Source organism: Phaenicophaeus curvirostris, chromosome 6 (genome assembly GCF_032191515.1).
Source record: "Phaenicophaeus curvirostris isolate KB17595 chromosome 6, BPBGC_Pcur_1.0, whole genome shotgun sequence".
Classification (NCBI taxonomy): domain Eukaryota; kingdom Metazoa; phylum Chordata; class Aves; order Cuculiformes; family Cuculidae; genus Phaenicophaeus; species Phaenicophaeus curvirostris.
In genome coordinates, this window is record NC_091397.1 from 11,582,085 (window position 1) to 11,605,994 (window position 23,910).

The following is a 23,910-nucleotide window of genomic DNA, read 5'->3' on the forward strand; positions in this document are numbered from 1 at the left end:
GGATAATATCTAAAAAACCAAACCAAGGCCAAAAATAATCCCAGGCCATCTCCAGATTGAAGAGCCATGCAACCATTACCCAAACGTTAAGACCCATCTTAAAATCCAAGCCAACACCTTTTCTAATAATTAGAGGAAGCTACTAACATAGACAATATCCTACGGTAAATAAAACATCACACCAACTTGTTCTTATTTTAAGAAAATGTTGACATGTCATGGTTGCCCGGTAGAGCTGGGTATCACTGCCTTTAGAGTTCTGTTATAGGTGTTTGTGTTGCTGCTACAGAGTCTTAAGTGGTGTTTGCAACAGTTGTGCTGAATGCCGAAGAAAGCAAAGAATTTTCTTCCCAAAATTAGAAAAACACAATTTCCAAAAATGGGAGCAAAAGACAAAAGGTAATGAAAAGTACTACTGAAGAAAGGTTTAATTAAAAAATCAGGAACTCAACAGTGCCTAAATCTTTATTTTTCATAACCTACATATTTTTTTTTCAAATTAGACAGTTTTACATTTTATGACACAAAAGGAAACTTAAATTACTGATAGTTTACATGTAAGCTTGATTCCAGTCTTAATGGAAGAAGAACAAAAACAAAAACCCTCAAGAAGGATCCCATATTACACTTCTATTTCAAGAATTGGCAGCTGTTAGGTCTCCTTGGAAATCTTCGATTGTCTGCTGCTATTAGTGTAATAGGTTACAAAGCACATAAATCCCCTAACTGTTGCTAGCTGAAGGAGATACAGAGATAGGTATGCACCATTACAGTCAGCTGTTGCTCCTGATACACTGCACCATGCTCACAAAGTGCCTCGCTATGCCAGCTCTGAAGTCTTTGAAGGATAATGCAGCCAAGTAAAGAGTCTGCCACTGTTCAGAGATTGCTAAGTGGCAAATGACAGTGCCATGGTGGAGGATTGATTTGTAACAATATTGAGTTTTAAAAGCAACTTTAATTTTAATTCCTGGAAGAGTCTCAGATCACATTTTTACTTGTTTGCAAAATGAAACGCATCATGACACAATCCTAAAAGGTAAAATGCCAATTTTAATTACTGTGTCCTTGAACCCTTAATTCAGCTACTGCTTTTGCAAGGTTTATAATTTTAAAAGCCACATTTTAATCCCTCTATGTATCATAGCAACAGTCTGCATGCAACTTCACAACTCTACTCTGAAAACTCCGTTTTGTCATTGAGTGGAGAAAAAAAAATCTTAAAGTAAAATGCGTTAAGGAGAAGTTGTATATTACACAGCTATTTGGTGTGTCACTTGTTTCTTTTTATAAAAAGCTATAAAAACCACATCAGAGGAAGGTTTAAACTTCCAATGCAACAGACTGTTGCTGGGTAAGCAGTAATTACAGTGTATTGACCTAGCACAAATGGCAGCAGAATACATTAGAAGAGCACAACACATCCCGCTGGTCTCGATACATTACCTCAGGTACCAGTTGAGCGTTATAACTAGCTGTACAGTCACTGTAAGGAACCACTTGTGATTGTTTGCAGCTGGTAAGCCTTTCACTTGCAGCAGACAAACAAAATTAATCATACAGCTGGCCTAAACCATACACAACTCCAGCTACCATTTTCACTGCCACTGGGGAAAGGAGAAGCATATCAGAAATCCAATGACAGAACTTGTTAAGCAGTTTCGGTGATGTTGTCAGAATCCCATGTTCTCCCACAGCATTCACAAAGTGCATTTTTGAAGACAAGAAAAATCAGATTCCAGCATGCCTTATTTTGACCAATTCTGCAGCATATAACAGGCTGGATTTAAAAGGTCAACTAGTTACCAATTGATGCTTGTAACAGGAATTTTATCAGGAGTCAACTTCTACAGTTACTTTACAGTTCTATGAATCATACGCTAAGGAAGCATTGATACTCTTGCAAGCAGACAAATAAGCTTCAGTGTATATTTTTGTAGCAGTCTGGAGTTTTTTTTCCAATTAAATTTGATTTTATTAATGACTTAAAATTACATCTTGACTGCTGAAATCCACTATTTACATTGCAAAACACTTTTGAACTGGTTAAATCACTTGGTTTTAGAGGGACTTAGAGGAAAACATTTGAGGGTTTTCAAATAAGACTTCCGATCCATTTCCCTTTTGCAGTGAAGAGGCAGAGTCAGTTCAGCACACCAGAATAAAATAAGAAAAAGAAAAAACAACAAATTAAAGTAATATTCAAACCACAACATTTAGTTTATCTACATCCAGCTCAACAGCAACATTTATAATATCAATAATTTTTATCAGATTTTTTCTTTAGGGTACCTTTTTATATGTTCTGATTATTTACAACTGTACAAGCAAAGCACACACTTCCAAGTGCACATATTTAATACAGTATTGACTATTTGCATTTACAAGTTTTTCAACAATCTGAAAAAGATCAACTGTTTAAGATCTTTAAGGTATATTACAAAAACTGCTGCTAGTTCCTGTACTACAGTATGTTTACCCAGTAAGACCAGTGACAATAGATACATACTGTAACTGAGTAATTCTGTATTCCACTCATGCTAACCCTCCACGGGGTCAGACCTCATTAACTCTAAGCTGTCTTGTACAAAAGTTAAGGCAAAGTCATTTTCAAGTTTAAATAAAATTCAAGTCTTTAAATATTGGATGGAAATAATTCTTTAAAAAAAACCAGTTGTTTAAATAAACATTTTTGTGGAATAAACTGTACTGTCATAGTCAGCAGGAATGAGTTTTGTCTGAACTTCCTGCAGTTTGAACACTTAAAGAAAAACTTTATGCATTTTTAAAACAAAAATAATTTATATTCAACTTTATTAGAAACTTGCTAATTTAGTGCATCCTCGTCCTTCAGAAAGCGCATCACTTCTAAAGTAAATAAGTGTGAGAAACCTCATCCCAGAGGTAAATATCAGGGATCTCTTCCTCCACCACACAAAACAAACACCATTATCTCACGTCTTGAAAAATTTAAATCCATATGCCAATGCTTGTTGTCACAGGAAGATGTCAACACAAGGCTGACTAAGATATGAACTCCTTCAAAGAGCACTTGGGGCAGAGTTTAAAAAAAGTCTACACAGCACAGGGGTAACCAGAACATACAGCGCTGACTCAGTTAACTCCCTTACAAGCACAGGGAAGCTAAGTTATCACAAGAAGGCTACAGTGCTTTCTCCTGATAACATCCACTATCAGGCTTCACCACCATAGAAGCTCACAGACTTAATTCTTTCTATTCACAATGTGCTTTGTATTTGCAAATTATAACATCTGTTTTAATCTGGAGTGAGAAGATGGTTACTTGCTTGCAGTAAGTCAAAAAAAGGTATATTTTAGAAAGAGACTGCTATGGTGCTCTGCAGGATTCATTTTGTGTGTGCAAAACATCAAAAAAAGATGAACTTCTTAAAAATACTAGAAACTACTAACTTGTTTAACCTAAAAGTGCAAGTTCATTTGCTGACACTTAGTACAGCAGCCCAATAAAAAAAATATTCAAGGTCACGTATTAATTTGTAAAATATAGCTAATTCCTTGCACTCTACACACTAGCTGCCGTCAGTCTTTTGGATACTTTAGATATGTATTTGCAGACCAGTTTATTAAAAATATTGAAGCAGCACATTTCTGCTTAACGGTTTAGAAAAAACTCACTGTACAGAGCTTGCACTCACACAGCCACAGAGAGGCTTAATAAAAAGTTGATTTGTTTAAAGACAAATATTTTACATCTTGAAAAAATAATAATCACACTAAGCTTCACCTCCAATTAAGCACCAAACTAAATGTAAGGTTTAGAACAACTATCCAGAAACATCCAGAAAAAACAGAATGTTTGTTCAAGAGGGGAAAAAAGTATTTCACAGAAAAATAACTTGCAGGCATTGTTGTATGCCTTGTATCACTGCAAGCTCCTAACCAGCAACTCATTCTCAGGTATCTTAGTGGGAACATGGGTTTAATTTGTGGGAAGCAGACCTCTTTTCAAATTCCTCCCAGATATTAGTTTCACTGAGGAGATTTTGGAGGTGTATTCTGTTCTTTATTTAAGCGTTTGCCAACAGCTGGAGGAGATGATCTGCGTCCTGACTGTCTCCTCTGGTCTTTGGGTTGTCCAGGATGTGACTTTGCAGGAGGAGGTTCTCTGTTTTTCTCTATTGTTTCTGTGGGCTTTCTTTCTTCTTTCCCACATGCTACAGTGTTTGGCTTCTGTTCTTTCTGGGGTTGTAATGTAGGAGGATCCTTAGTTGTTCTCTGGCAAATTTCCGCATAACTAGGTTTTCGCAGTTCCTTTAAAATCAAAAGCAAACAGGACAGCAGAGTTAAAGCATCCTGGAGAAAAAATATATACCCTATGAATAAAAAAAGTTAAGTCTTCATCCCAAAAGACTGCTGCACTAAAACATGCAGATGAGGGCTTGAGTATGAAGTTTACAGCAGCCGTATACAAAATAAGTTTCAAGATAAGGTAAGGTGCAAAACAGAAAAACGGGGCATGACATAGGGCAAAATAATTCCAGTTCAAGCAAATTCTAGAGCAGCTGAAAGATGATGAATACTCTGGTTTAAACATCAACGTATTTTAACGCTTCTGTCTCAAGGCTACCACCAAGAAAAGAATTCAGATAAAGAGCTGTCATTCACCAAATTATTTTGAACACTGCACTGTACTTGCATGATGCAACTATGCCATTAAATCATGAAGTCACCGAATACAAATTTAAGGATGCTGGGCTCACAAGATAAGGCAACACTGGGTAGCAACGGAAGCAATACTCTTAAATGCATCAAACTGGATCATTAAGTAAAGTAATCAGGTCACTTACTATGGCAGCCCCATTGACTTGTACCGATTTACATGCAGTACTGAGCGTGGAAGAAGAAAGCCTTTCTGTACTCTGTGTCTCTCTCTGCTGTTTATCCACAACCTTGGAGTCCCTGTAAGCATCCAGCAGGAAGGAAAGCTCATGAACAGTGAAACTTCAGGACAGATGAATGATCAAATAATGGGCCTAAAACTCAAAAATGACATTCCTGTGGAACTTAACACTGCCTGTAATTTGTGACACTGACTGCATTTGATTATTCAGTTATCTTACCCCTGTTACTCAAATGCCTTAATCTGATTTGCAGGTTCCAAATGAAGTCTTACTGAAAACTAACTACCGTATAGACAATGGTACTGCCCCCAGCATCGTGTTTTTTTTCTCTATGCTTCAAAGCTATCTAAACACAAGACAGTAAGGTATTCCATTAAATTTTTAAATACATGCAGAGACTAAACTTCTGTCTGCTGAATAATTACTACTACAAATCACTACTATGATATTCTTCACAAATTAAGCTTTATTGCCTTCACTACAAGTACAATATACAACAAAATATTACTTCTTTCACGGATTAAGATTTTAACAGCTATTTACAGCGTTCCAGCTAGCCCTCTCATGACAGAAAAGGCAAATGTGACTTAAAGCAGAATAATTATAGCCATGTAATTAAATGCTTACTCAGAAGACTGGGATGGCGAAGGAGACCTTTCAAACGTCCTGGGCAACGCAGAAGAAACTGGCAACAACGGCTCTCGAGGAATTCCAGATGGAACAGTGTTTGTACTCACATCCACATTAATGTTCTGAAGTAGGGAAAAAAAGGCACAAAAGGGCAATCATAATATCCAATTAATATGGTTTTCCTGAAAATTAACATAGTCAGGAAACAGTTTACAAGTTGATTTACTGGAGTAAATGAACTACAGGAATAAACAGAACAATCCAATATATGCACTGTTACAAATAAGTTTTCCTTTACTATTATTTAGAAACAGACAAATCACGCATCATGGCTCTTCCCCCCAAAAAATGAAGCTTAGTTCCCTATGGGTCACATCTGTATGAGAAAATCACTTTTTTCTGCCTGAGAGTTATGTACCTGCTGGTGACAAAGTAGGTTTTGTGCCTGTTCACATAACCATAATTAGCCTATCAAGACAAAAGTCTCTGAGAGTTCTGCATTGTCTTCTTCAAAGCTCTAACTTCACATTACCCCAATAGCTGGGCCTCTACAAAGCAGGATATGACCATCATTGAGAAGGCCCTTTCTGGTGCTACAGTGCAATTTGCAGATGCTTTTCCATTGCAGATGCTTTTCCATTGCCCTCAAAAGACTCTGCTAGTGTCAGTGGATACTTCCAGGTGAAGGCCAAATAGGTTCAAGATGCACACATGAATTTAAACTGTTACAAAATAATAAAAGAGAAAGAAGACACTATCTTAAAAAACACTTCTGATATTCGTAACAATTTTGTTTGTTTTAAAAAGTGCTGCGTTTTGTATTGGTTCTGACCTGTCTGGCTCTAAAACATAACAACATAGGGTTGTTGTTTGGCACAACAACCCTATGCAGTGCTACAGACTAGGAGAAGTCTGTCTAGAAAGCTGCCTGGAGGAGAGGGACGTGGAGGTGTTGGTTGACAGCCAACTGGACATGAGCCAGCAGTGTGCCCAGGTGGCCAGAAAGGCCAATGGCATCTTGGCTTGTATCAGAAACGGCGTGACCAGCAGGTCCAGGGAGGTTATCCTCCCTCTGTATTCAGCACTGGTGAGACCGCTCCTCGAATACTGTGTTCAGTTCTGGGCCCCTCACCACAAGAAGAATGTTGAGGCTCTGGAGCGAGTCCAGAGAAGAGCAACAAAGCTGGTGAAGGGGCTGGAGAACAGGCCTTATGAGGAGCGGCTGAGAGAGCTGGGGTTGTTTAGCCTGGAGAAGAGGAGGCTGATGGGTGACCTCATTGCTCTCTACAACTACCTGAAAGGAGGTTGTAGAGAGGAGGGTGCTGGCCCCTTCTCCCAAGTGACAGGGGACAGGACAAGAGGGAATAGCCTCAAACTCCGCCAGGGGAGATTTAGGCTGGACATTAGGAAAAAATTCTTCACAGAAAGGGTCATTGGGCACTGGAACAGGCTGCCCAGGGAGGTGGTTGAGTCACCTTCCCTGGAGATGTTTAAGGCATGGGTGGACGAGGTGCTAAGGGGCATGGTTTAGTGTTTGATAGGAATGGTTGGACTGGATGATCCGGTGGGTCTCTTCCAACCTGGTTTTTCTATGATTCTATAACAGATGCTGGTAGGCAGAAATGAGAGCAATGGGAGAACGCAAGCACAGAAGGAACAAGATAGCCACACCTTTTCCCCAGCACAGTCACCGTTCACAGGTCATAAAACATGAGACTCCCGTGGTCACTCTTAGAAAGGAAAATGGTATTTGATGCTGCTGTTTTAAATCAAAGCAGGACAGACCATCGCAGTAGATCCAAGCCTAGTTTTATTTTAAAAAAAAAAGTAATGCCATAAAAGGTGGATGCTTAGAAATAAAAGAACAGCTTCTACAGTTTCACTCACTACAACAGTGCGTGCAGAAGCTTGAAATTACATGCTGAGCATTCTGGCCTCGGTTCAAAACTTGTAGGTACATGGTTAAACGCAAATAGCATGCCTGCCTGACTTGAAGCAAATGCTGTTCCTAGGCCAAAACATTCAGCCCCTGATCTGACAGCGCTGCAGCTTCCCAGCTAGAAAACGTTGGATGATTAACACCTGCCATTCCCCAGAACTACACCTGGAATAGCACCACAAAGCAAAGAGTATAGGGATGCAATGCTTGGATAACAGGTTGTGTAATTCCCAACAGTTAAGTTCACCCAGCTTCTGTACATATGGCTGGCCCATCTATAAAACAAGATTAGTGCTGTGTAACTCTACTTTAGCATTTCATAACTCTACATCAGGTGACATGAAAAAAAATGTTGAGATCAAGGTAAAAAGGTCTGTACACATTGGCAAGATTTGAATGTTAACTCAAACACCTCTGTAGTAGAACACAATGACCCTTTGGAGCCAGTTGCTGTTACCTTACTCCTTATTAATGCCAACAAGACAGTACAATCCGTTTCTTCCACACAATGATACAGACCAACTCATGCAAGCCAGAAAATTAAATTGTTCCCTATGAGAACAGGCTGAGAGAGCTGGGGTTGTTCAGCCTATAGAGAAGGCTCCAGGGAGACGTTAGAGCAGCCTTCCAGTACTTAGAAAGGGCCTACAGGAAAGATGAGAAGGGCCTCTTCACAAGGGAGTGCAGTGATAAGACGATGGGTAATAGTTTTAAGCCAAAAGAGAGATTTAGATTAGATGCTAGGAAGAATCTTTTTTCCTGTGAGGGTAGTGAGGCACTGGAACAGGTTGCCCAGAGAAGTCACAGATAACCATCCCTAGAGTTGTTAAAGGCCAGGTTATACGAGACTTTCAGCAACCTGATCCTGTGGCAGGAGCGTTGGAACTAGATGATCTTTGAGGACTTCCAACCCAAACCATTCTGTGATTCTGTGAAGGAAGCTTATCAACATGACAGTGCATTGCACTATCATAATCAGCCAGGCACTGAGGTTTATTAAGAGTGCCTCTACAGGGAAGAAGTCCAAGTTCTTCATAATAAGTACAGTGCAAAGCAAATATTACATTTGTAATGGGAGGAGCAATGGGTTTTCAGCTGCAATACCAACAGCAAGTGCTGGATTTATATTTACAACCTGGAATACAGCAGCCAAAAAACACTTCAGAAATAATAGATAGATCTTGGCCAAGTACAGGTTGCAGTCTGGAGTACTGGCTGACAGTAAATTAAACATTGCTTTTATCATGGCACTGTCCTGCACATTCCCCCAAATGCAGTCCTGGAAAGTAGTTGTCCCTATTTGCTCTCCCACTTGCTGGAGACAGAACAGATGGCTTGTCTGTGCAACCACTGCTCTGGGTGCAGGCAGCCCTGATGCTTCCTATTTCCTTTACCAACAGACACCTCCCAATCCACCAAAGAAAACACTTCTGCGATAGTCTGGCTTTAGAGATGAGACAAGAGTCTTATGTTTCATCAGTTTTTTTCACACTCCTATATCCAGGGGTTAGCTTCAGTTGTGGTATAGCTAGAAAAACAAAAGTTAAATTACACCTAACAAAAAAAAGCCAAGATAGACGTCCATAGCCTAGACTGTTCCATAGCGCACAGGGTTATACGAGTCCTGATGGAGGAGAACGTGCTGTCACCAACAGATGGCCTGGTGGAGACAGCTCTAAGAATGAAATCTATAAACAACTACTGAACATTAATTTTCAGCTGCATCTACTTCTAGAAAGCAGTGGTTGCCAAGTCATTCTGGTATATTTTTATCCTTCTATGCAATATGACAAAACAACACTAGGATCCAGCTGGTTTTCGTAACAGTTCTTGTTCCAGCTATGATACCCAGTGTACTGAGATTATGTAGGCAGCTTCTTTGTATTTGCATGCTGAAAAGTTTGTCTCTGTCACTTTTAAGTCTTTTATATGCAACTTAGAAGTCTGTCTTTCAAACAGGTAGAAAATTTATCACACTTTTCACTCAAGTCCATTAAAAAGCCTGAAGCAACTATGAACATAAAGAATGTATTTTCTAATCTCTGGTAATAACATCTACTTATACTGGTGCTCGTATTTCACATCATTTCAAAGAGAATACCCAACAAGTTCTAAGATATAAATGAAGAAGGCAGCAACACGTCATCTGACAGCTGTTACTTAAAAGCACTTCTTATGACCCACGTAAAATTACAAGGTTTTTTCTATGTATAAGCCACCAAATGTGAAAACAAGAGTTATGAAATTTTTTGTTTCCCCACAAAAATGAACAAACACTGGATACTCACCCTTTCTTTTGGCGTTCCTATTACCACACTGGACAGTCTGTTTTCAAAAAGGTCTTCGGTCTTTAGATTGCCAGCAGCTCCAGGTAGTGGAGGAAAGCTAGATAAACCTAATTCAAAGCTAGGAGATGGAGGTTTTGGGGGTGGTGGAGACTGTGTTTGGCCTCTCTGGAATAGAAATATGTTCAGGTTACCACACTAGATGACAGAAATTAAATATATGGGAATCTAAACTGTGTTTTGCATTTAATTTCTATCTGTAAAGTGCAAGAGAGGCCTCCCCCATCCCACCTCCTAAGAAAACCACACAGTACCAAGGAACAGACACTTTCATTTTCCATTGTTGCCTTAAAAATATTTAACTTATTTAAATGGGGTAGCATTGGCATCTTTCAAAATGTCATATGCACAAGCTTTAGTGATGCTGGTATAATAAGAAAACTTCTCAATGACCCTTCCTTTAGGATGAACACTTACACTGACAAGAGAAAGGAAAATGGACTGGTTTAGATATCACAACGTAGTGGAAATGTAAAGCCCGTTTATGTACAGTTTGGATCATTCTAAATGAAACAAAGGACTCAGCAAGAATTTTGTATCATGTTCAGATATAATAAGAAGTGGCAAGACAGCATGCCTTGCATGTAAGGCAGACAATGGTAATTTTATCTGATTAATACAAATTTATTCAGTCAGTAAAAATGCAAAGATAAACGTCAAAACTATTTTTGAAACAGGGAGAATTTTTCTAACTAAATCTAGGAGGAAACAATGTCCCAGGCAAAAAAACATCAATGGGCTAAATGTAACTATTTTGCACTACAGAGAGCAGTTCAGGAGTTAAGAGTACCAAAGTTAAGTATCACTTGTGAGGACCACTTGTAAGGATTTCCAAAGCTAAACTCTTTACACTGAAAAAATAAAACTCCTTTTGAATAAAACTCCTTTTGTAATATGCCCTTAACTGAAGTTACCCATTAACTTCATCTACATCAGGTAAATAAAGAAGTAACTGTTTCATGGCTGTGCTCACGCCTGTACTAAGATGATTGCTGCTGCAGAATGCCACATGCAAAGCAGTCTGAGAGGATTCCTATTTTGAAAGTAAAATATTTGGGGGTTTAAATTCAAGATGATCTGAATGTGAGAAAAATGCTTCTGAACAGACAGCTGTTGCATTACTTACTGTCTCTGCGCCCTTCCTGAACATCAATGGATAAAAAAATACCCCTGAGGTCTTTTCAAGCTACAGTTTATGCTAAAAGAAGTGTATGCTGAGAGCTAAGTAGGGAAAGAATACAAAGGCAAGAATAACGTCAACTCCAGAGATTGCTACCGACCCAGCGTTACCTCCAGAATACAGCTTAAATGTGCTACAGCAATGGAGCCTGCAAACACCCCAAAATGGAAGTCTATGACCTGTCAAAGGGACAGAGACTACACTTACACAGCTCAAACTGCAAGAGTCCTTTCTAAAACCATTTTTGGTTTTAGAACAGTTCTTCAAATCACAGCACTAAGTTTTCTTTAAGAGGACTGAAGTCCTGCAATAGATAACACTTTTCCTTTTGCTTCAAGCATTTTAAGTTACACAGATAAGTCTTAAAAACCCCCAAAGAAACAAGTAGCATTAACATCCTAAAGTAGCGAGACCAGGGAGGGCTTAAATGGGTTTTAAGCTGCAAACTGCAAAAAATTTCTCAAGTCAACTTGTTATGACAAGTTGAGTAATCGGCTTATGCCTATAGTCTCAAACACAATCTGATGAAAAAGGATCATGCTTTCATGTGAGCATGCATGCTAATTTTTTCCCTTAAAAGTAACAAAAATCAAAAGGTATCGTCATTCCATTCAAATGCAACTGGTTGTAGTGATGTCCTACACAGGCTATCTAATCACAAAGCATCAGAACAAGAAATAAGATCCTGGATTCAATTCTTCACACAGTCTAAAAAGAGTCAACTTCTAATCATTCACGTCAGAGCACTCCTTCCCAGTATACACAGTTATGGGTGTGCAGCAGCTTTCACCTCTGTTCAAGCTGTATCACTGAACAGTATAGACTAAAGATTCATAGGCCACAAGAGACTAGAAGGAACCTGGCTGCATGTGCTGCAATTAAAGTCTTCTGATGAGAGAATGGAGCCATGGGTCTCCAAAGAAGTCACAACTACCTGTTTTACATCCAAAGTTAAAATAGCCTTTAAAGCCAAAAGAGCCTCTCTGGTCAGTAAGGGTGTTGGAGATAACCCTTCCATTCCAGTCACTCCATTATACACCTAGCCTGTACCATTTCCTTGTTCCTTCAAAGACAGGAAAATACGTTGATAGGAAAACACCAATCTAAACTCAAGTAGTTTCGAAAGGGCAAAAGAGAAGTATTGAGAATCCCACATGTAATCTGATCTCACTGAGCTCAGAGAAGTTTAACAAGAACTAAAAGTAACCAAAGGGAAGGAACCACTTTTCTTTTTATGCTTTCCAAACCCTGATGTTCTTTTATTTAAGTCCTCTAACGCTATTCAACAGCAGAAGCCACAAATACAAAACCACGACGATTCCAGACCTTCAAGAAAGTGTTACGGCCCATGCAGTGGGGTTACTTTACAAATGCAACATGAATAAGGAAATAATCTGGTTTAATTTAATGAATGTGTCGTGCTAAAAAATTAATTACAAACAACTGCCTGGTTTGATCAAACCAAACCTTAAGTCTTACCAAAAAAATACTTTTTCTTCTTCTACACATCCACACTGTCTCTTTCAAGTATCGAGACTATTTAGGTATTCACTTAGAATTTAATTTTACAGAACTTGTAATATTTCAATAGTGTTAGTATACACTTATCAAGTGGTACTTGGGGAGGCATGTAAGAAACGGAACTGACCACTTAATAACTAATATGCTGACACAGATCTATAGGATGTTCTTCACTGTTTACATGAATGATAAGTGTTTTCAACTTTACCTTAGATATTCAGCTCTTCCTGAACATAAACATTGGCATGCTGAGCAATTAACACCAAAATGGAAATTTTTGCTATTGGTAAAAGAGTAATTTTAACTTTTTCCAATTTTTTCATTAATGGACAATCTTCCCCGATACTCAAATGCAGCAAACTAATGAGCTGCTGTCTCCAGTCAACTGTGACACACAATTGCTTGTGCAATAACTTATCTCACCTGCTAATCCACATAAAATCTATACCATTACCTTGTTACTCTACTTTTATTACAAATTAATGTGATCATGAACACTCACTGTAAACTTGTCCTCTCTTTTCTTTCGGTATCCATATGAGTTTTTCCTAAGGGGAAAAAAAACAGTTATCAGAACCTTGCCTATAAGTGAGTAGAAGGCAGCTGGCGAAAACAGGAGAAATTAATTCAAGCTGCTATTTCATCCATCACAATTCTAGACAAGTTATTAAAAAAGCATTCCAGGGGAAAATATCTAGTAAGCTTTCATTAAAATAAAAGTATGGATGTTCTATAAATCAGCATAAGAATACACTGGTTACAAATAATTCAAAGCATCCCTGTGCCAATTACACATAAGGCTTAGAAAAAAACCCTTCAAATCCAATGTAAAGATTTTAGCATTTTTATGTTTTGGTACCTACGTAACTTATGAAATGTATCTATTTTCAATTCAGGTCAAGTGCCTCAAAAACATTTTCAGGGCTTCTCCCTTAGCCCTGCTTCAGGAAAAGCCCCTCCAAGCAGTGGTTTAAAGTTTGTAATGCATTCTAACTTGGTTTCAATATATTTTTCCAAGTTATCTCTTTGACTCTTAAGATTTTAAACATATTCAATACCAAAACATCAGAACATATATCCAAGTACTGACTATTCCTGTACAGTTTTGTAGTCCGTAGTTTGAGCAATCATGTTTTCTATGTTCATCATCATAATTCCATCCACTAGTTAAAACAATCTGGTAAATCGGATTTAGTGAAGTATTACAATCCTTGCACAAAAACCCTACTGAATTTTGCAGTGATACAATACAAGTCGAATACAGGATCATCTGCAAAAGACTTGAATTATTCTCCAATTCAGTAAGTCACCCAAAATGTCATTTACTTGGAGATATAAACACAGACATAATTAAACAAAGCTGCACAGTATTTCAATCAAGCTGTATTTAAAAAAATCCAAGATAAGTCTGCTAAATCTCACATTAATATTGGTGCCAACAATTTTCAGCTCCCCAAGTGCTTTTTTCTTTGTTTTGTTTTTTTTTAAACTGCATAACAATAGTTTTCTTAGTTTCACACAATCCTTTTTCCTCCCTGCATACCAATCCATCATCATCATTGTTGTAAATGTCTCATTTGGGAAAAATTCTTGTCTTTCAGCTGAAAAAATTCACAATGAGCAGTGCTTGTACAGATTCAGGTACACAATCCACACTGCTGAACAATGGAATGGGCAGAATTGCTTCCTAAAGTCAAACAAACAATATACAAAAACTGCCTTACAACAGATAAAGGAGAGTGGATTAGATCTTAAAGCTGTAAATCGTTCATCAGTTGCCATGAAAGATTTTCATTTGGTAGGCAAGTAAGCAAATCCACTTTGCTTTAGTTATACATGTAGCACTTCCTCTGAAGCACTCTAAGACTTTAACTTTGAGGAGAGACAGTCTCAGTTTAAAATAATCATAAGAACAATACTAGCACCATACCTTTTTACTAAAAATAGTCTAGAAACGGGAATACCAGGTGGCTCAGAGGACAACTACAGAGTACACTCACCTTCCTCTACCTAAACCGGGAGACGAGTCAATGCTGGTCTGTTCCATCCGTCCAGTTCCTACTTCCCTCTTGCTATAACTCGTAGTAGCATTCTGCATCCGTGTCCTGTTTTGTCCCGGCTGCCGCGTCTGTGGACTCCTGACGCCATTGATTAAACGATCAGCAGAAAAGTTGAATATTGTAGGACTGTCTAGCAGCCCAGGTCCCCTCTCTGCACTGGGTATTGTATGTCGTATATGAGACTTGCTAGGATTCCTACAAATTCAAAAGTCATTTCAACATACGTACTATGAGATATCTTCTGAGGCCTAAGTAGATTCACAGAATTCAGAAGAAGCAAGATCTTTGGTCCTTTATTGCATTTTCCATTAAGAACGATAAGTTAATTTTAACAGGATATGTGAATTATCAAAATTAACCTTTTCATTGCCTATTTTGACCTACAGCTTTTACTAGAAGTTCCCAGCTTCTGGACAGTCCGTTTACATTTAGAAAGAGTACATCCACCAACAACAGCAGCCCCATCTGCCCTTTGGCCTCACTTAACCTTGCACGAGGTTCAATTTCACAAGTATTTGCAACTTAGCTGGTGTTACTAAAATAGGCAGATTAAAACCCCACATGCCAGACAATAAAATAGTATGTATATTGTTAAAAGATGGTTGAACTTACCTGTTCCTGGGAGGATATTGTCTGAGTGTAGTCAGTGGAGAAGCAGCAGGCTTGAAGGTTGGAGATGTGAACCCATTGATAAATCCAGTATTAGGAAATGGTGTTACCTGAAGAATATATAGTGCATGCTCATAATTATAAACAAGCCAAGTATTGTTTTTATTTAACTTCATATTTTGTGTCATTCTGTGCAGATTAGTACTTAAAAGACAGGCTCAAACAGCAACAAAGCATCTGTCCAGTGCCTTGCAGCCGACTTACAAAATGCTGGTTTTTGAGAAGACAGCCACTATACATATTCAAGTTCTGATAACTTAAGAGGATTGAAAAATATTGAGCCAAAATTCTAGGCTGTAAGCTAAGTAACTCTCCTATTTCACACCACACTATATATGACTTCAGAGTACACAAACACCTCTTCCAAGAGTCTAACCTACGAGCCTATAATAGCTTTTCTTTGGACTTATATGTGAATTCCTCACTATAAATAAATATTCTTAGCTCCTCATTCTACTCATCTTCCATGTTATATCTAAACAAACATCCACTTGTTCTCTAGGCATAAGTGGATCTCTGATTCTTTTTAGATCTGACCACCTTGCTCATGTAAATTACTGACTTGGTGCCAGAAGAAGCAACATTATGAAAAGATTTTTCAGGGTGGGTACATATCAATATTTTGTATTAACAAGATAGCTCGAACTTGAAGCACGTTCACAGCAATTTCTCCACCCTCAGTAGCACAATTGTTTTTTGAATATATGAATGAGTTTCATTTATGAAGTTATTAGGAACTGCAAATGCTTCCTTGACTTCTCCCCCTGAAAATAACAGTAAGACTTCTATGTAGTAGTATTTCTGCAACTAGTTTAATAATGAGAAACAGAAAGGATTAAGACCATTTCCTACAAACGTATCTTTAAGCTTGTCTAACCTTTCTTGTAAAAATTAAAGCAAATCACTTATCAATCAAAAATAAGAGCTGTCACGCCAAACTGTTAGCTTAATCTAACACACATGACAGCAAGTGCTACCTCAGACGCCATGAAGAGGCTATTAGGAGTTCAGTAAAGCAGTTTTAAAAAGTTTCACCAAAATGTGGCTTTGAAGTGCTTTCTGCTTCAACAGAACTTTAATGTTGTATGAAAAAAAATTAATTAATAATCTTTACTGAACAACTGCCTCAACAACTACAAGGTTAAGAAAATAATCACACTGCAATCTGAGACCAGATGCAGTTTTCAATTAATCTTGTACACCACGAGAAGAATTTTGAGGAACTGTTTTTCAAGAATCACACTCTTCAGGATACACATACTTCATATACCTCAAGATTTCATAAGAAAATACTACCAACTTTGAAGAGAACACAACAGTTTTATAATCAAGAGACTTACCAATGACGGGTCAAGGTAACTGTGGGTGGCTGACCAGGCCTGTGGGCCAATCAGGCTGTACAATGGAAACTGCTGATGGGGACTGTATACAGGAGGTAAGTAAAAGGATGTTGTGTAACGCTGCTGCGTGTAGAGGTTCATATCCAGAGGTCTATATCCATTCTTTGGCAAAAAAGTATTTATAGCTATTGCCTTTGCTTTTATCCTTGCCTGCAAAGGAGATTAGATTGAATTTGAAAGGCTGCTGTAATAAATAATCAGGATGGTTCAAACTATCAGCTCTCAAACTTTTACTAGACACTTGTCAGCCATTGCTTTCTCCTTCAAGGAAGGCAGGAACAGCTGAATGCTTCCCTGCTGGCCTGATGCTGGGATGGATCTAACACTGCCAGAAAGGAGGAAAAGGAGAATTAAAATGGCATATACTACATTTCAAAACCCATCTCCAGGTCAAACAGCTGCTGAGACTGGACCACTTAAATTTATATTAGAAGACACAGTGAGACCCACAAGACCCAGAAAACACCCACACATGTCGTCCCAAATCCATGAAGCTCTATTTACCTTAATCGGTTTTCCTTGGAAAATTTTCACTTCTTCTCTAAGGTACCTGTAAGCCTTTAAAAAAGTAAGCAGTTATTAAAAAATTTGTCAAATACAATTTTAACAAAGCAAACAAGTTTTGACAGGCTAAGCCTAACAATAACTTTTGAAGTGTTTGCTACTGTTCAACTAAAGAAAAACACCAATATATAATATGCATTTGGCAATTTAAGTCATCATTGCAGAAGTGCTTCAGCGGCATTAAAACCAGATTTTATATTTTACAATCAAAGCCTTTCAATGTGTCATCCGAAATATCAGTCATCTTAGCATGAACAATTATAGCTTTGGCCAGCAAGACAGGATATGCAAACAAGATAAAACTCTTACAGGGTTATGTTTAATAGTACTGATAACAGGGTATTAGCTAAGGGGAAGCGTTGTTTTTAGATGTTCAGGTATCTTTTTTTAATCACATATTTGTAATACAGTTTATGACTTTTCAATCCTGCTCACTGTTATAGTTTAAAACGCTTCAAAAAAGATAGCCTTACCTGCTGTGCATCGGCTTCCGATTCAAATGTGATAAACCAATTGTCATTATAGGCAAACTCACAGTTGATAAACTTAGGCAAATTATCTCCTTTGAAAAGTGCTTCAACCTCCTAAGGGAAGTGATTTTAATGAGAGAAGAGGGTGGGAGAAAAAATGGAGATCACAAGAAAATATCAGTTTAAAGTGCAGAACTCTCCAGGTAAGAAAGATAGAAAGCACGGCTAGGCTTTACAAAACAGACTTGAAAACTTCAGAACACCTGCAGTACCCTTAGCTGTCTCCAATCACCCCGCTACAAGGATTCAAACAAGCACCAACTAGGGCCATACTACAAGTAGAACTTGCCTGCTCCCCTTAAATGACAGGAGGTAAGATTTTTAGGCCATAGAGACACTTCAATTTGGCACCAGGTACAGAAAAACTTCTTTCTCCTGTCCCCAAAACCTCACAGCCATATGAAAACCTATGTATATTGCATTAGATAGGAGAACCTCTTCCATTCAGCACAAACCTGGAGCTACGTTAATCTGCAGGCACTTGGGTTAAAATATATTTGAAACAGGATTTATGTAACCTCAAAAGCAGTCATCTAGTTTCTATATGAAAAAAATCCACACCTTGGACTTAGTATTTGTTTTTAGCCATTTGCATATTATTTTTGTCAGAGCTGAAGTGAGCAGCATTGAAACACAAGGCAACTTTTGGAGGGCTTAACAGTATTGGAAATTTGCTCATTATATAAAGCCTGATCATGCCATGCCAGGAAAATCTGGCAGATTAACTCTAGATAGTTTTGTACAGCAATTTAAACGCAATGTATAAGACACTTCACTTCAGACTTTCCCTGCAAATAAGGACTCCCCAAAACTTCATTGTTGTTAAGCATTTAAAAGCAGCTCTTGTTTTTAAACTACATATATAGCATTTCTAACATCTTCCCTTCAACTCCTTTCAGTACTTGGTTTCAGGCTCCTGTTTATGAAGGCCACTTACTGTATTGTAAGTTTTTAAACTGCAGTACTTCTACTTTCGTAAGAAAACTATCAAGAAAACCCCTTTCAGAATATTTTTTCTTCCTTATAAAATTAAACAGAGGAGAAATTAAAATATCTACCCATCAAGAATCTGTGTCTTCTCCTCTTTTTTGAAAATTCAAGATGGGTTAATCTGTGACCCAATCATTTCTCTAGTTGCTTCATTAGTCATAGTCCCAACTACATCAGAGCTCCATTGAATATCTTTCAAAGAATCAATTTATCCACTTTGCACTCATTCCAAAAGCCAGCAGAGATTCTTATGGATTGACATCTCTAGTCTGAGTATTAGGGAAATTGTTTACAAAGCTTTAAGTACTTGACCCTAACAAGCTACAACATGCAGCAGTGACATTCCCTCTTAAGACTTATCTTTCTTCATCACCATTTGCTATTTATCCAAGGAACTGAACACTATGTCCGTATGGATAAGCCAGAGCCCAAGAAAATTATGGTATCTCTACCAAACACAGCATTGTCAGCTTTTTAGCCCTCTGAGAAGCTACAGGTTTGACCACAGTCTTCCTAAGAGCAACATGCTTCTATCAAATGTATATATTATCTTAACACACACAATAAACTAAGGTTTAGAAATGCTGTTTGAAACTAACAACATATTAACAAATGCAATAAGCTACTGAAATCTGGAAGAAGTTTAACTCCAAAGAATTCTTTACTGAACAATGAAACACTTACTTCAATGGGGGTAGATTCAGGGACTTCACGTAAAATCACAATACAGCGATTCTGATTTGGCCTAACTTTTTCTCCCTTCTCATCCACTTGGACTAAAGGCAACGCTAAGAGAGAAAAGACCAAAATGTATTTTAGGTGTCAGCAGTCATAATAGCTTGCACACTGAAAGATGCCATGGACGCAGTTTTACAATGCAAAGCTTTTTGTGCTAAACGTTTTTTGAACGTTAAGAAACAAGCAGAAGATGACTGAGGATACTTTCAGACATATGAAACTGAGTAGACCTATTCCTTAAAACTTCTCTTCCTACACTTGCAGCCTAGAAAATTACAATTTATTAACTTTTTCTTTTAAGACACATATTTAGTCATGTTCTGTTTTGATACCTACCTTAGTGGTAACGCCCAGCAGCCTTTCCTGAGATAGAAACTCACATTGTTCTCATTTACAAAGATCATTACTCGATACCTCAAATGTAAAGTTGCTCTGATAAAACCATAGTCCTACAATTGTGATGGTCTAAACTGGAAGCTGCTTGCTCTATTTAATGCTTTACAGAAATGCGATGGCATTTTATACAGATACATAACAAAAGAAGGAAAAGAGATTGAAAATTCACATTAATAGTCCTACAGCAATAAACAAAATGCTTTCTAGCACTGAGGGATTTATACTTACATCTCAGCACTTCAACAATCAAATCCATATCAGTACTGAGTTTCTTGACATGATCAAGGTTTGCAACTGTCATTATTGGCACATACTGATCACTGTCCATCTGTGATATAAGGTACATGTCACTGGCAAGATTTTCTCTGTTGGGAGAGAAAAAAAAACATGGGGAAATGTCAGAGATGAAACTTTTGCCAATAAACTTGAGACAAACTCATCGCACAGAAAGCAGGCTCCTACAATAAATTCTGTTTTCAATATTTTCACTATCACCCCAGTCCATTCACCTACACTATTTCACTTCCTAGATAACATCAAAAAGGTTTTTTCCTTCATCCAATGGTATTGCATCTTTCTGTGCAGGCCACACATCGCCCCCACAAACACTTAATATTTTTAGGGGTCTATTATTTCACATGACCACTGACTGTAACTGGTTATGTAAGAGAATACAGATCAGGAATTGTCTTAGGTTACTAAGATAAGTGTTTAGGATGTCTTGATTTAGGCACAAGCACTGAGACTAAGTAAACTGCTTTGATGATCTTACATCAGTCTATACTGGAAAGCGTATATTCAGAGTCCTTCACTTTGCTTTTTTAAATTGATCCTTAACTTGAAATCCAAAGAGATCTACAGATGCACACACAAAAATCGTAGTTTGTATCAATGCATATTTTAAAATAAGTATTAGCTTACTCTATGGTTTAAGTTACTCAGTTTTAATTTGAAAAAAAAACCAGTAACAGTCAAAATTCACCTGATCAGTAAATGTTTTGTAGTGAGAGTAGTTACGATATATTTGCTAGATTATCTTTTAGGCCCAGAATTTTCATGCAAGCTTTAAGAGGTACATGGTAGTCTGGAATTTGTGTGTTACATCCCCCAAATTCTCATCCTTTCCATTCAGCTTAAAGTGACAGCTGTGAATTATATCACTGTACATCTCAAGTTAGGTTCTGGATCCTGTTAGTTATCCTCCAGTCCACTATACTTAAGTATATACATACCTTGATAAGCAGAATTCCAGTGTTTTTTTCAGTAATTCTCGTAAATCTTCCTGACCCTCTGGCTGCAACTGTTCGTTTCCACCTAATAATTTAAATACTTAAGTTTGAAACTGAGTTCTGCTACATTACACAGTAGATTTTTTTAATCAAGCCATCATGTCTATTACTGTCTGTCTAGCTATTAAGTGTTCATTGTCTATTAGTTCACCACCCACCAAAAAATTGCACACAAACACATGGCTTTTCTTTTCTGGCTTAAAGCAACTGACTTGACTTGTTAACTTCTGCTCTGCAAATACTTAAAAATTTGAAATTGAAGCCATTTTAGAAAAGCAGCTACAAACCAGAAAGTAAATACTGAAATGATTTAGCTCACCTATGTCTTCCAGTCATAAGAAAATAACCACTTCTAGCTGCTAAACCCTGTCTAATACAGCAAGCAAGCAAAGTAATGGAGTCACTCAGCACTTCTGGCCTAACTCTAAATTTCCAACACACTAGTTCAGAGGAGTTTAAAAACACAGTTATGAAATATAAGCAGATACCAACTCTATTAGCAACAGACAGGTGAACAACTAATAATCTCCTGTTTAAGAGGGAGAAATAAATTCTTACATTATACCTGAAGTTTCAAAATTATTACATGGCAACTCCACTAATTTCATGTTCATTTTACTTTAGACCCAGTCAATTGAGTGTAAACTAATTAAGTCAGTGGGAGGACTGTTCAAAGATCAGAAGTTCAGTGTGGCTTTCAGATTTACAAAACATTTAGTAACGTATTACATAAATGTAAATTAGCTTTTTTAAAAAGTATTTCACACCATTACCCTCTGTACCCTTCCCCTCTTCAGTAACTTCAATTTCCCTTTCCAGGTCTCCTTAACCTTTCTTCTTGCTAAAGCACTTGTAATTTCTTCCCCTTGTTCCATCCTTCACATGTTCTGTTCTGATGGAGATAATGCCACCACCTAACACACATATCCTGTACTAACAACTACTTCCCTTCCCCATCTGCTCTTTCTTCCTTGCCCAAAACCTAACAAATACCTAAACTATACACATTCAATATAAACAATACTTAATAAAATAAAAACCAGATTTCAGAGATGAGACTAACTATATTGTTATTCATCTGGTAGGATATGTCTGACCTGCTGTTCAGCTGCTTTACAACACAATCTGACTCTTGTTAACTATTTTGGGCACAAATGACATGCTGACAAATTCCTAAGGTGAGGAACACTGTTGCCTTCTAGAATGCTAGGCATCATTAACATAATAAGCCAGTTAGCTATTGTTTAATATTCTCCAACAGCATCATCAAGTAGAAGAGTCACAGACCTTTCAGTTTTTTACACAAGCAAGTAACATGGCACAACTGCGTCTGATTCTAGTTGTCTTCATTTCCAACTATTATGGACAATATACTGGTCATTTTAAATACATGTTATAAAATCAACTAAGCACAGTGAACAAGGAGCAGACCCTCTTATGAGGCTCAAGAAACACCCAACAAATTCCTCTTTCCCATGCCTCATTTGAGTTCAAGCAGTAATCCTGCATGCATCTTGCAGACCTTCTGTCTCTTTCAGTGAAATATAAGCATGGCTGAATCTCTGCGCTAGTTTCCCAAAGTTGCTTAAAACATGCCATCTGGTACAGACTACAGCTACCAAAAGTGGCACTGGGAAAAAAAACTCAGGAAAGTTCATTGAAAAAGAACGCGACGAAGTTAAACTAAATTATTGCTTATTTTAGCATTTTAAGTACAAGTCTGATCTTCCAATGCACTAACATTACTATATAAAACACAAACACTATGTAAATTTCATCTTAGTACCTGACCCAACTAGAAAGACACAGCTTAGAGAGGTAGATGTCCGCACATAAATACCTACATTAGGGACTTGCCTTCATAATAACATCTCAGAAAACAATACTCAGTTATAACCAGAGCTCACGGTTGATTCTGGACAGTAACTCATAAGGCCTGTACTAAAACAAGAAAAGACTTGTTTCCCAATATCTCTAAGCCTGAGACTGAGAGGCAAGATTTTCTGGGGTTTGTTTACAGCATACATGGAACAAGAGAAGTGGTGTAGCCTTGGTTTTATTGTTTTTTAAATGGATGATCACTCTTCAGCTCAAAACACATTCTTTTATCGAACCAGGTCCAAGCAAATATCAGATTTCTCCTACCTGTCTGTGTGGTTTCATGCATAGACTCATACTCTGAATGCTCAAGAGTCAAAGGGTTCATATCTGTCTGGTCTGACACAGAAACAGCTGGTGATGGCTCCTGCAGCTCTGTCAGCACTGCATTCTGATGCTTTTTGTCATCACCACCATTGGCATCCAGTCCTACAGCAGAGATGACAAACATACTCAAAAAGCATTCCTTCTAATCACAGTAACATCAGTTAAAACTAAATCTGAAGTTGTTTACATATTTGCTTTTTTTTTTTAACAGGAAAATAAAATTAGAGAAAGCTCTGCACTAAATTTTACCTTCTGCTTGAGCAACAGCTAGAAACTTATTCATACCTTCTTTACAGGAATCTGGGGGTTGGTCAGGTATTTCTTCCCACGTTTTGCTCACACTACCATCAGCGGCACCACTTGCTTCCAAGCGTAGCATGTGATTTCCCCAGACCTTTGCATTAGGATTTAACTCTGAAACCTTGGCTGACTCCTACAAAAAGGAAATGTCTTCGATTATGCACTTCGTGGATACACAGCAAGCATCTGTGCCTATACATGTACAGTTTCAAATAACAGTATCATATGTACAACTCAAGATTGTATTGCTGAGTTTTTTATTCACATCTGA

The 23,910-nt window shown here is 37.7% G+C and overlaps 1 protein-coding gene across 2 annotated transcripts in view; it reads right to left on the reverse strand.

Moving 5' to 3' along the window:
- Nucleotides 1-447: 447 nt before the first annotated feature.
- Nucleotides 448-23,910, reverse strand: part of LARP4B (La ribonucleoprotein 4B) — a 51,802-nt gene continuing 28,339 nt past the window's right edge. For both annotated transcript variants that reach the window (XM_069859322.1, XM_069859321.1), the window contains 15 exons: nt 23,625-23,772; nt 23,280-23,441; nt 21,078-21,159; nt 20,074-20,210; nt 19,396-19,499; nt 17,665-17,775; nt 17,132-17,185; nt 16,568-16,777; nt 15,171-15,277; nt 14,499-14,753; nt 13,001-13,046; nt 9,741-9,905; nt 5,511-5,635; nt 4,830-4,941; nt 448-4,293 (listed from right to left, as the gene is read on the reverse strand). In XM_069859322.1, the coding sequence (XP_069715423.1) occupies nt 4,012-4,293; nt 4,830-4,941; nt 5,511-5,635; nt 9,741-9,905; nt 13,001-13,046; nt 14,499-14,753; nt 15,171-15,277; nt 16,568-16,777; nt 17,132-17,185; nt 17,665-17,775; nt 19,396-19,499; nt 20,074-20,210; nt 21,078-21,159; nt 23,280-23,441; nt 23,625-23,772 (2,100 nt within the window). In that variant the 3' untranslated portion in view covers nt 448-4,011. The remainder of the gene's footprint in view (nt 4,294-4,829; nt 4,942-5,510; nt 5,636-9,740; nt 9,906-13,000; nt 13,047-14,498; nt 14,754-15,170; nt 15,278-16,567; nt 16,778-17,131; nt 17,186-17,664; nt 17,776-19,395; nt 19,500-20,073; nt 20,211-21,077; nt 21,160-23,279; nt 23,442-23,624; nt 23,773-23,910) is intronic.